At 41.2% G+C, this 14,238-nt stretch overlaps 1 protein-coding gene across 1 annotated transcript in view; it reads left to right on the forward strand.

Moving 5' to 3' along the window:
* The first annotated feature begins 2,346 nt into the window (after positions 1 to 2,346).
* LOC136882432 (uncharacterized) overlaps positions 2,347 to 14,238 on the forward strand; it is a 55,011-nt gene continuing 43,119 nt past the window's right edge. The window contains exon 1 of the mRNA XM_068226660.1: positions 2,347 to 2,732. Within this exon, the coding sequence (XP_068082761.1) occupies positions 2,373 to 2,732 (360 nt within the window). The 5' untranslated portion in view covers positions 2,347 to 2,372. The remainder of the gene's footprint in view (positions 2,733 to 14,238) is intronic.

A 14,238-nucleotide genomic window follows, 5' to 3' on the forward strand; every position in this document is an offset into this window, starting at 1 on the left:
AGCTTCGGGAAGTAACTTACAGAGCTTTTTGTACACGTTTGCGGAATTCATCTATGATGTAAACAAACATGGCGGAACAACAAGTTACAATTGGTCTTACAGCGATGTTATTTCGGATCAAAGAATCTTTCAGTTATTAACCACAGTGGAAAGTGATGATGAAGATGATGATTTCAATGAATTGTTAAGCGATTTTGAAAGTGAGAGTGATACAGAGTGTGCTGAAAATATTTTAAGTTAGAGAGAAACAGAGCCTCCTTCTAAACGAAAGAAGAAAAACACGGTGAGTTCAAAAGCTAATTCATCACTGTTTTCGTGGCAGACAGATAATTTTTCTCCACCAGATTTTCAAGTAACTGTGACAGACTCTGGGTGCCAAGTAGTGTTTGATGAGAACCCCAAAAATCATTGATTTTTCTAAAACATTTATGCCAGTGGAGTTGGTGCAGCTGGTTGAAAAAATTGGTATCACAAACAACCGGTGGAAAATATGAGCTCTCACCACATTCCAGGTTTAGAAAGTATTTTAAAATATCAACTTATGTACTTGTACGGTGTTACATGTATTAGTTGCCTACAGATTTTAGAAAACCATTTTATTTTGGGCTCTTACTATGTATAAATGTGATGTAATCATAGGCACAAAAAGTGTTTTTGTTTTCTCTCAAAATGATATTGAACATAAGGGTAGATTTTTCCATTTGCATTTAGATTTATAAAGAACCAACATATATAAACATTTTAAGCTAATCACCCCACTGATCCATAAAAAATTGAGACTTCTACAATTTTTTTTTTTTTTACATAGGAAGGAAAAAACTCAGCACTGAGGTACCAAACAGTCAACTGGTAACTCAGCACTTAAAAGGTTAAACATCTCTGGTAACACATTTGGTCTTACCCAACAAAAATTCATTAAAACTCAGCCATAGATGCCCAGGAGAGATTCGGTTTATTCTGCCATCTAGGAGGCTTCGAGTAAAATGGAACATGGAAATTGACAAGCAAGCAGCCAGATGGCATCAAATTAAAATTCTTGTTCACGGTAGCTGAGGCCATACGATTATTATTATTATTATTATTATTATTATTATTATTATTATTATTATTATTATTATTATTATTATTATTATTATTACAGAGATCTCCGTGGTAGTTAGAGGTGAAAGAAGGTGCGGGCTGGAATAGGTCTCAACTACAAAATTAAAGTTAACAAAGGTTATATTTTCTTTTCAAAATCAACAAATAACAGAGTATAACAGGTACCAAGTAGCAGATCAACAATTAACAAATTACAGCTCATTACAAAATTTGGGCTTCGAGCCCCAAGTTTACTTTCTGAGCTCTCAGCTCACGATCACAATTGCTAAAGGGCAGAAAACCCCTAAGTACAAGGAGTACTTGCTCCTAATTACAATGTTAAGGAAAAGAGCAGACCCGCTCTCAATTTGATAAGCCTCTCAAAAGCTGCAACAACGAGGACGAGTTCGACAGCCGTAGTGGAAGGACGTGTTCCTCTCGCTCGCTCTCTCTCTCCTCGCCAGGCGCTCTGTACTTTCCCAGTACTAGTCAGGCAGCTGTACTTGTTAGTACATCTCCGAAAGAGCATTATCTACTGTCTGTACTTTTAAGTACACAGTACGAGCACTGTCAGGAAGCACTTTTTAGTGCTATTCTCTTTCAGGATTTTATTTCAGGAAGCGACAGGGATGATGGAACTTCGAGAAGACCTACCAGAGAACTTCAAGGACGCAGTAGGGGAGATTGTTCTCTGGGTCGACCACAGGACCGTCCCGCTGAACCACGCCGCCCCTGCGCTGCTGGTGCAGTGCCGACCTGGGGAGGACACCTACAGGGAGGCCTACCTCATCATTGAGCTCCTCACGAGGCTCGAGGGGGCCACAGGGAAGGAGCTCTCCCCCGACGCCGTCGAGAACATCGAGAACTGGGCGATAATTATTCGCCCCACGGACCCAGGCCAGATCAGCCGCTACGAGAGGAGCTTCTCTGCTTACTTTCAGGTCACCCGAATACCAGGCAAGAGGAACTACACTACCAGCAACGGTAGCCAGGAGACTGCCACACAGACGGAGCCGAGGAACGAGGACGACGGCGGCGCTCCCTAGCGCCGCGACGACGCGACCCCAGTTGGAAAGCTGTACCTTACGAAGTACACGCAGACCAACAAGGCCGCCAACCAGGATCGTCGCCAACCTACCAAGGCGAAGTGGTCGCAGACGCAGGCCTACTAGGAGGGGCCTGTAACCCGGGCGCAAACCAGGAGAGCGCCCGCGATGGTGGATGGCAGCACGGCAGTGGAGAAGGACGCCCCTTGGTGTTCTGATGCTACTGCCCAGGCACAGCCTGCCTGCATGTCTGTCGAGCTGCAGACCTCGATGTGCGCCCCACAGGACAGGGAACGCAGTCGAGTGCTAGCACCGACTGACGCCGCCGCCGCCAGCCTGGAGAAGGAAGAAGACGGCGACGCAGCGGAACCACCAGCTACCCCGGGGTCACCAGGCCGGGAGGAGGGCCACCAGGACGCGGCCTCTTCCCCTGCCGAGAAGACACGCCCGGGAAGAAGAAGAAGAAGACGACGCCGGACCAGGAAGCAGAAGGCGACGCCGGCCCATCAGGAGATGGCCGCCCAGCCGCAACCCAAGACTGCTCCCAGGACAGCAGTCAGCCGAGGAGCCAACCAGGAGAGGACCTCAGCAGGTAGCGGCAGTCAGGTGAGAACAGAACGTCCCCCTCAACAGCTCTTGCAGTGTTTCCGCTGTCTGAGGTGGGGCCACCGTCAGGTCAGCTGTGGGCTCGAGGTGAGGTGCAACCGCTGTGGTGGTGATCACCACTACAAAGCCTGCGCAGCACTTAGGGAGGCGCCGGTGTGCGCCAACTGCTCGGGGGGCCACCCGGCCTCCCATCGCAGTTGCCCTGTCTACCGGGCCATGGCGCGGGCAGAGAGGAAGGAGGCCCGGTGCCATGTCCCACAACCATCCAGCCGGTCCCCGCCTCGGCGGGCTTGGCCTCATTCTCCGAGATTGGAGACTGGGTACGAGGGACCTCAAGGGGGTCGGGCGGTGCGGCAGGCACTAGTGGCTATTGCCGCATGGCTCGGCAACCGGCACGGCCCGCGCTAGTCACAGCAGTGCCCAGAAGGACTGATCCCCTGAATAACTGGAATGGCGAGGAATAGGCTTATGACTGTGCATGATACCTATTCCCAACTAACACAATTACCTGGACCTCTCCAGAACCACATCCTTGCATGTGCTATCTACAAAATGTCAGGTTTTACATGTAGGCACCTTTCTATTTCCGCCTATGTGGTTTTGTCCTGACCCTCACTACCTGATTACACCACTATTTATACCCACCACCACATCTGGCCTGGTAGCATGCTGAGCATGGGGACAGGCAGATACTCCTGTAGTATCACACTTCCACTCCTCCCTGCTATCTTTTTCTTCTTAGAACTAATAGCATGTCGGAGGCCATGTAGATTGAGTCGATGGTCACGCGGGGGGAGCGGGCTTCGGGGGCCACCCCGAAAAAAAAAAAAAGAAAAAAAAAAAAGCTGCAACAACTTTCACTTCAGACTGCCCTCAAGGCACACCAGGAAACAGGGGTATCAGATACCCAACCTACAGGGCCTTTACATGAGGAAAATAAATATCAGGTTAAGTTACTGGCCCATAATGCAAAATAGAATGGAGGCGATAACTTGCACTCCTACACAACGTTTTTGTCTAAAAACCTATGTGGTGCTAGGCTGATAATACAGGGGCTAATCCCAATCTATGGAGGCGACTAGTCGGCAAAATAAGTTTAAGACTTTAAGAAGGAAGAGAAAAACAGTTACGAAAACATAGTCACCTCAAATTCACAATGAAGGGGAGTTCGAGAGGGTGAAGCACTCTCTATCCCTACTTTATAGTAAAAGAAATTTGAAGTTTTTACATACACAGAAAGGAAATTTACATTTTAAAGGAATAGGTTATATATTAAAGGCTTCGAACCCTCCCTGAGAGTTAAACTGCTGAGCTAGCGAGAAATAAAGATGTTAACAGGCCATTACCTTGTTGAAGAACTTCTGCTTGAAGAAAGAGGCACTTCCCGCCCCCTGCTACATACAACACACGCATTCGTACAACACACACAGCAGTAAGCCAGTTACCATCAAACCTCAATAAACAACCAAGGGACCAGTTCACACACGGGGTACATCAGATTTAATTTCACATACTAGATCAGTAATTCTCCGTTAGAAGAACAATCAACACATTACTGCACAAAATAATGGCTGAAATTACAGCACAAGGAATCCCATAAGGGCTAATTTACGCCAATCTACACGACGTTTTGTTACTAGTGGACTTCGTTTTTCAACCATTATGTGTGATTTTTGGCGTTTCTCATCATGTTTATTTTTTTAAAAACAGCAACATAGTTTATAATAAGAGCTCACCCAGATATAAAAAACTGGTTTTATCATAAACAGTTTAGTGCAATCGAACGTAGATATATTGGACAATGATTTTTAAGAACATCTAATTACTATAAACTATTTTTAACATTTAAGCCACCCATTCCGTTTTACATTTTAAACAATTTGAATGATTAATTTTTGTTTTAATAGACATAAATAATCTTATTGATTATTTTTAAAGTGTTAAATTCATACATTTTACCAATGTATTTTAGACATTCTTTTGTGATATACACCAGGATCAGGGCCCTGACCTACCAATGTTTTAGGTTTTCTATTGCTGATGATGCTCACTAAGATTGAGCGAAACATGTCCAATTTGTGATTTAATGGTTTCATCCTAAACATAAGGATTTTGTGTATTGGAAAGGTGGTTCTTCAAATATATTATAAATATAATAATTTATTACCCTGCTACATATTCACACACTAAGAGAGATGTTACTGAAGTGGCACCGAGGCAAGAAAATCAGCAGTTTTTATACCCTCGTGGAGAATTCGAGGCCTTTCAGGAATAAGTAGACACACCCACACGATTTTATTGGGTAGCTAATAGCAGCATATCCATATCGACGAAGACATACATGATTGGCTGAAAATTAATTAAAGAATTTCGGGATTGGCTGAGTTCAAAACTGGCGGACAGAAGGATTAATATTGCCAACCCAAACAATAAAAGAAAGAAATTTAACAAAGAACAACTTATGAATACAAAGTTTCTTCAAGAACAGTCCCTTCACTTCGCACCAGAGTGCACAATCGTACTCTTTTCTCTGTAGAGACATCTAGAAGAGAATGTCCACACTTCTTGATACGGAATAAACAAACACAAATCAAAATAGACGCAGTTCAGAACACTTCAAAATTACCAAATTTACAATAGTGACATCTTCCGAGAAACCGTTGAGTTAATACAGTTTGTTAAAGTTTAGGCTTTCTCCTATAGAGGAGTTTTTCAACTGGCGCAATATTTAAATTTGCGGGGTCGGGGTGTACCAACCGTTACAGACCTCCCCCCCCCCCCCCAAAAGTCCTTCCAAAGGGTGACACCGAAGAAAACAAAAATTTTTGTTTTAAAACAAAGTCCACGTTTTTTTGTTTTTTGCAGATTGGATGAAGAAAAATTTAGCTGAGAAAATACCAATTTTTCAGTAATCAGAGATCTCTTAACAGGTTTGATATTGGCGGGTGCGACTAGATTAAGTCCAGTTTAAACTTTAGTAGTAGATTTTGATGAAAGGTCTCTATGTTTGTAGTAGTTGAATTCAAAAAACACTTTAGTTCTTGAAATAATTTTTTTTTGGTCCACCAAAGGTTGATTTGAAGCAAAAAATTATTAATCGTAGAAATAAAGTCTCCATGTAGCTGAAGAAGAACCTCAGCTGTTGATTAAGTTTGACGGCCAGACCAGCCGCTGCTAGTGTCCAGAGGAGGCTGCTCGGACCCCTCAAGTACTCTGAGATACACCTCTCCCGCTACTATGAGAGGGGTAGTGGTGGTGAAGCACGCCGCACACGCGACGATTGTTTACAGTCCGCGGGTAGTTTGCAGGAGGTGCTCTGCACATCAGCCTTGGCCGGAAGGAGGACTCCGTACACTGGTTGACCTCACTGGAGTGGAGTGGGCCCGTACCCCACCTCAGTCAACAAATTAATCTAAAATGCCACCTAATCGATACTTTATTTCTTTTGCCTTTGGCAAACTTAAAAATACATTAACAAACACAGTACTTAGTGGTCATCTTCAGCTGTATATAAAAATCTTAGATGATAACATTTAAAAGCAAGCACATTGGATCTTAAAACTATATCCCATGGGAATCCAAAAACTATTGTTCTAGATGCTTTAAATGAAATGGAAGATGGGGGGGGGGGGGGGTAAGGAGATTTATGTGAATGATACTTAAATTACAGTATCGTTTACAATTGTGTTTAAAAACTTAAATATGAAAAACATATTTAAAATATTTAAAAGCGTCTATGATTAAAATTCTTTTTGATAACATTAGGTGGCGTGAATAAAAAGTTCGTGTTTGTAATAATCTTCAGGCATTTGGGAGAAAATAATAACTTAATTAAAATTCGCGTCTGTGGTGATGTTAAACACTTTGTTTTTAATAAACATACTTTAAAATATTCTAAAGTGTCTATGGTAAGGCACTTATTCAAAAACACCTGTGCTTGAATGAGAGTTTGTCATATGCACCAGTCTTCAGGTATTTATTGTTTATGCTTAATAACTTCCTTGAGTGATATTCTTGTGGTTAAAAGGCCGTGTTGACTGTTTAACTTCCGAGAATTTCTCCTCGGAATGTGATAAAAGAAATTGTGTTAGTCCTTTAACTTGCTAAAACCCTGTGGTGGCTTCTGTTATATAAAATGGCGATCTGATTCGGGCAGCTTGCCTCACGATCTTATCTGGTAAATGTTTAATCCGCGTTGCCTTGGAGAACTGCCTTCGTGCACGACCTAGTGTGACCTGTAGAGGAGTTTTTCAACTGGCGCAATATTTAAATTTGCGGGGTCGGGGTGTACCAACCGGTACAATTATTATTATTAATAATAATAATAATAATAATAATGTTATTTGCTTTACGTCCCACTAACTACTTTTTAAGGTGCCGGAATTTAGTCCCGCAGGAGTTCTTTTACGTGCCAGTAAATCTACCGACACGGGGCTGTCGTATTTGAGCACATTATTATTATTATTATTATTTTGTTTGTACATGCATGCACAAAAGTGGTGTCCTGACATAAACAGTCAACACTGGCCTACTTCAGTACTGAAAAGGAGGGGAGGGAGTGAAGGGGCAGTGTTGAAGGTCACTCCAGTACCGAAAAGGAGGAGAACGGAGTGAACGGGTAATGCTGAAGGCACAGTGTGTGTATTGCTATACATCCACAACTGTGCCCATTTCAATCTAACAGTCTTGTAGCGGGCTGTCCACCTGCAGCAGTGCATTAAGCAAGGAGGTGAGAGGTGCCATGCTTTGTTTATATTGGGGCACCGTTTCTGTGCATACACGTACTTCATTAAACATGTAACAGCTAATGTGATACATACGTACACACATACATAGATTCCAGTTAGAAGTACAGTGCTAAAGTGTCGTCATCTAATTTAACTGAAATTATAAATACAAATAATGTTAATAATAACAATGTTACTTGCTTTACGTCCCACTAACTACTTTTACGGTTTTGGAAGACGTGGAGATGCCAAAATTTTGTCCTGCAGGAGTTCTTTTACATGCCAGTAAATCTACCAACACGAGGCTGACGTATTTGAGCACCTTCATATACCACCAGACTGAGCCAGGGTCGAACCTGCCAAGTTGGAGTCAGAAGGCCAGCACCTCAACCGTCTGGAGCCACTCAGCCCGGCATACAAATAATGTTAATGGGGCCTATGGATAGAGGAAAAATCATACTGTTCCGACCCATTACCTAGCAACTTAGTCAACGTATGGGGTAGCTAACACCAAGTCTTTCATTGTACCTATAATTTGATAGGCACAAAAAGAACAGCACATAGTTGTGTTGTCCATTGTTCTAATCATTCACAGAACGCTGTGTCATTTTGAAAGTGCCACTTCTATAAGTTTACCATGGAACTGCTTACTTTTGTCTTTAGTCTGTGTCAAATCGTCCTGTTCTCCACATGGCCAGGAGCTAGGGATTCCCTCGGTCCATCCAGCTTGTCCTTTATTCCCATCTGGTAATTGTGGATTTCTCTGCTGGTCCTTCACTTTTGAAGTTGTCAGAAAGCATTTCCTGGATTATAGCCTTGTTTGTGCCGATTGGTACTCACAAAAGGGTGTGAAGAAAATGTTGGGGATTTACGTCTTTCACTGTTCTCTTCTAATATCACAACAGCACTCTCTACTAGATATACCCCCTGTGGGTGGGGACAGTAGAATAACACCAGCAGTATACCCTGCCTGTCGTAAGAGGCAATTAAAAAGGGCCCCAGGGGCTCTCAACTTGGGAGCTTGGGTTTGCGCCCATGGAGCCCTTACCTGAGTCCTGACATTTTTTCCACTTGTGCCAAGGTCCTTCATCTATCCTTTCCGACTTCCCTTTGTCAATTATTGCTCTCTTCTGACCCCGATGGTATTAGGTTTCCAAGGCCTAGGGAGTCTTTCATTTTCACGCCCTTCTGGGCCCTTTTTTTCCTTTGACCGATGCCTTCATTTTTCAAAGTGTTGGGTCCCTTCCGGTTTTTCTCTCGGGTTAGTGTTACATAGAGGATGGTTGCCTAGTTATACTTCATCTGAAAACAATAATCACCACCACCAACACTACTCTCTACTAGATAGTTAATTTTATCAACAAGGGTAGCTATTGCAACGAAGTAAGTTCTTTCACTTGCTAATTGGTAAAGATGTTGAGGTATTGCGATTAATTGCTGAACATTCTTGACAGGATCAATTCAACCAAAACTCAGAATATTGTAATGTTTAATGGAGATTCCTCCTAACATTCCCCAGAGCTTCTATATGGTATATTATTAGTAGGGACCTGAAAAAACTGCATTTGCAATAAATGCAAATTTTTGAATCTTGTACTGAATCCAAGCCTACGGTAATTCTAATGTGGAATAAAATAATTTGTATGCATAAATAGAAGTGCAATAAATGCGAATTGTCACCCAAAATGCAAAATTAGTATGAATATGCAATTTTGGTGTGAATTCTGCAAAAATGTGCTGTTTTACTGGCAAAAACAACATATTTCGGCAAAATTGTCAGAAATACTCGAAATATGATGCATATATCTTTCGACCATTCCAATCGATGAAGAAAAGTAGCCGATCGATTGCTGCTTGCTGACTTTAATCGATATTTACAATGGGACTAGCAAGAGGCAAGACCGATTGGAGTCGGTCTTGGAAATAATAAGGTAGACGCAGCGTTGTTTTCCTGTTGTTCAAAATTTGAAACTAGTGAAGAGTAGAAAGTCGAGCGATTGTTTAGGTTATGGGGTGAATGACAAAAACTGCGCATGAAAGGGCTCAGCAATATGCAAAGGATGGTTTATATGCCACAGGTTCAGCGACAGTGTTTTGCAAGTATTGTAATTGCCGAGTTGGGTGGGAAAAAAAGGATAGCATTATGAAACATGTTAAATCTGAGAAACACGTGGGTAAGTGACGCGATAACGAAAGTTCAATCAATGCTGCTAGTACGTCTCAAAGAAAGCAATCTTCTGTGCTTACACAGTTAGATAGTTTTAAAAGGCAAAAAATTTCCAGAGATAACTTCTTGAAACGCACAGCTGAAGTATTTGCCAAAGCAAATATACCACTGGAAAAGCTGGAAAGCAAAGAGCTAAGAGCCTGGATTACCGAGTTTTCAAATGAAGAGTTGCCATGTGTGAGAAATCTACGTGAAGTATATTTACCGGATAAGTGTCGATTTCATTGATCGGGTACGGTTTAGGTATTATGACATCGAAACCACGCGCAAAATTGAAGGATACCGAATTTGAGTGCAATTTCCATATCGAACTATCTTACCCGTACCCAACTGATCAAGTAATTTTAAATTATTTTGTTATAATTTGAGGTCTTTCTTCCTCTCTAGAAGTTGCATCTGACCACCAGAAAAGAACAGCAGAGTCTCTAGTGGGGAAGAACATCAACATACTCTGTGATGGAACTACAGATGGAATGGGCCGTTATGTTTTTATCATCATATTCCAAGTCCCAGCCGGATCAAAAAGAGAGCTGCACGTTGTTTCTGTGAACTATCTTGATGCAGGAAATGCTACAAACTGCTCTCGTGCTGTTTTTAGAAGCTCTGCGCAGTTATAGTGTACCATAGGATGCAGTGTTAGTGACAGTGCCCCGCATATGACCCGGTGCTATGAAACATTAAGTGTGGTCATAGGGGATCACTTAATGCAAGTACAGTGCTGGGCACATAAGATGAGCTTGGTTGGCAATAGTTGGGTCGCAGTGATGACAGATTTAAATCATGTGGTTGCGATGGTAAAGTATGCATTTTTGAACACAAGAAAGTGAAAATATTATTTACAATTCTTAACATCGAAGTATGGTGTATCAAAGGAAGCAAAGCTTTTTCCTGCACCTGTCATAACCCGATGGAATAGCTGGTTTCAGGCTGTCTTGTATTTGAGTGCTTACTTTACTGATGTTGTTACATTTTTCAAGATGTCTGACATGAAAGACATCAACAACTGTGGTATTAAATACCTGATTGATCTGAGTGACCGAGAAATGAATAGGCTTCACTCCCACATGGTTTTTGTCACAGATCATGCAGCTGGATTTGTTGACCTCCTTACTGAATTTGAAGGGTCTCTGTATCCTACCTCTCATCTCCTTTACCCCAAACTGCATAACCTTGATGCCAGTTTTACCTTCATTTGTGAAGGGAACTTTTTTTGGCAACTAATGATGCTTTGATCAAGCTCACTTCCCTACAGCAGGCTGCATGTAGAGACACATTTGTCAAAGCTGCTCATTCTTCACAGTGCAAGATAGCCACATAAGCATTTTGTGTCAATTTCTCAAGCTTTATATCCAAAAAATATAATTTTGAATAACACTGTTAAATTAGATGAGCTTGAGAAATTGTTTGGAGTAACAGATCTCTCACGAAATGATATCTGGTCTGGTTACTGTTCTCTGAAACATCCAATTCAAACCCAGAAGAAAGACAGTGAAAAATGTGATGTCATGCTTGCATTAACTGCAGTTCAGACAGAGTTCAGCATATTCACTAAATACTGTCTTGAGTTGTTGTGGACCCCAATGAACAATGTAGATAGTGAGCGCAAGTTGTCTCATTACAACACAGTGGTTACAGACAGACGGTGCAATTTGAAAAAAAAAGCAATGCCGAAGTACTGACAATGCTTTCATTTGAACAATGAATTTGTATTGTGTGTGAACCAAGGACATTAATTGCACTTCATAAACTTGGAATCATTAAAATTAATAATACCATGCGATTATTTTAACTTTGTAAATAGATGCTAATTTTGAAACAAATAGATGCTAATTTTTCAGGTCCCTAATTATTAGTTATTTAGAGGCACTTACAACAAATCCTTCACTACTCTTCTGAGTGAAATGGATATCAAACAATGGGGGAACCTCCACTCTCACATCACTCAGTGGTAGACCTTCAATATGAACCACTTGCAATGACATAAAATGCAGTTATAACCAGTAAGACCTGATGAAACTCTTAGATATCTTGTTTTAAATTATCACAACGCTACTGTTTTTTATCCCAAGTCGTCAATGGGGAAGCTGAACAAGAAACTAAGCGTACTAGCATCCTCTCCCCTGCTACAGCCATATAAAATATTCACTGTATTGACCAGCTCTCATTTATCCTCTTCAGACAGCGCCATTGCACAGACTGCCATAAAAATTTCTCTCGGATGCTGATGTACTAATAAGGACCATGCTGAAAGAAATGTAACAACTACCAACAGATACCCCAGTCAGCATGTTGTATTTTCCTAAGAAATATAAAGGTTGTGGGCTCTTCAGAGCTACCAGGGAAGCACACCTCCAACACATTAATCTATGCTATGACCTTGTCAGCTCTAATAATATTCATGTAGTCCACACACACAGCTTCAATCCTGAAATAGATGAATGTTTGCATAAAGTAGATCTTTGCAGCAAACAGTCAGATTCAGAACTTGTATGTGCCTGTCAACGGAGACAAGACCTACGCCTGAAAAAATATGAAAAGTGGTGTTCCATACCTCATAAGGCCAAAGGAATTATTCTGTTCAAGGAACATATGGCAACCAACAGATTGGTGACAAATCCTGAGGGATTACCAAGCAATAAATGGAGAGATTTACTCAAAATCATAGCTAACATTTATCCAGTCCGGACATTACCAGGCAGGTCCCCAGATGGTAAACACTGTTGCCATTGCCACAGTGAAATGGAAACTCTTGCGGACGTCTTGGGTGCCTGCAAATATGGTGAAGTCCTTAGAAATGTCCTCTGTTACCATATTCAGACATTGGTTGCTGATGCCTTAGGGGATCATCAATATAAAGTACACGAGGAAGTACATGGACTTGCGCTCGACGCATCCTGCAAGTGGATAGATTTAATAGCCATTCCAGCTGACTCGACTCATGGTTTCATAATTGACCCTACAGTTACAACTGAGGCCTCCGAAACTCAACCAGCAGATGTTGATAAAGAGAAATACAATGCCTACAAGCCCACAATTCCATACTACAAACACTCGTTGATTTAAAAAATACAGCTCATTGAAATGATAATTTTTATGTAATTGGTTGCAAATTCCATAGTTCATTTATTGGCAGTTTTGTTTATGATGGAGAAGGATTTGTAATTGGATTAACATGTAATTTTGTTCTGTTGTTATACCAATATAAATGGTCCATTATTGGACATCATAAATTTTCCAGCTAACTCATTCCTTGTTGCCAGCGTTTTGCTCCCATGTGCTAAGTTGGGCTCATCAGTTGGTACTTAGCACACCCACCAAGACGCATGGCTAGTGCATACCATGGAGGCCACTGTGTAGGCTACTTGGACCCACCGGGAGTGCCAATGCACTATGGGAGGCTTTGTCTCATTACCAAAAATTGATGCCTGCCTGGCCATCAGATGATATAGATGTTGATTCCCATAGGGAACCTGAAATATTTGTCCCAAATGAGTAAATTTATAATAATTTATAATTTAATAATTTATAAATTTATAATACCATGGACCATTTATATTGGTATTATAAATTTACTCATTCGGGACAAATATTTCAAGTTCCCTATGGGAATCAACATCTATATCTGTTGTTATCTAGGTACTTGCTCCAGATGCAGCTAGTTATTTTAGCTGCTAATTGTCCATGCTGACAAATGATCAAATTTTGGTGACTTATGTACTTGAAAAATCACTTGGTATCAAGAAAGACATCTGACCTTAAACCCCCAGCCAGAATCTGAGCTAGGACAGCTCAAGAAATTATGAGCAGTGTGAAAACAGTTAGGCCTATGTAACCTTTAAAGGTGGTAAGGAATGGGAATGTCCTGCTATATTATGACAAAGAAATAAGGTGAATAAGAATGAAGTTCAGGTTAGGAAAGAGAGCTATGAATGGTTGTGGAAGTAAGGAAAGATTGAGGGAACTTACTAGTACATAGAATTTATAAATTTTAGGGAAAAATGGAAGGGTGTGTGTAGGTACTTTAAGGCAGAAACAGGTTCCTAGAAGGACATTCTATGAATCTTTAATGAACAGGAGAGTGTATATGTGAGAACTAGGCAGAAGTATCCAGTCAACAATATGTAAATATAGTTCGATACAAGGAAAACGTCTAGGTAGAGAAGTTTACCAATACTGGTGAACAACTGAAATTTACAGATGATAATAAAGATGCTTACAAAATCATACAAAAATTGAAAGCTAGAAAAGCTTGACATGTGTTGCAGAGTAGCTACCGCTACATGCAGTTACAAAATTACTAACTGGATTGATAGAAGCAATTTCGATATTCAAAAAATGTTAATCCAGTGGGGGTTCAGTTGAATATAGCAGATATTTTAGATTTTGTTCAAATAGACTGTATCGCTATTGACCTATCGCAAGCTTTTGAAAGGGTAGATCATGGGAGACTGCTGATGAAATTGAGGGCTATTGGACTAACAGAAGAGTGGTTGAAGTCAAGCATTATCTGATTCTGTAATGATTAAGTGTGAGGTCCTGCAGGACAGTATTA

This window comes from Anabrus simplex, chromosome 1 (assembly GCF_040414725.1).
Source record: "Anabrus simplex isolate iqAnaSimp1 chromosome 1, ASM4041472v1, whole genome shotgun sequence".
NCBI classification, from domain to species: domain Eukaryota; kingdom Metazoa; phylum Arthropoda; class Insecta; order Orthoptera; family Tettigoniidae; genus Anabrus; species Anabrus simplex.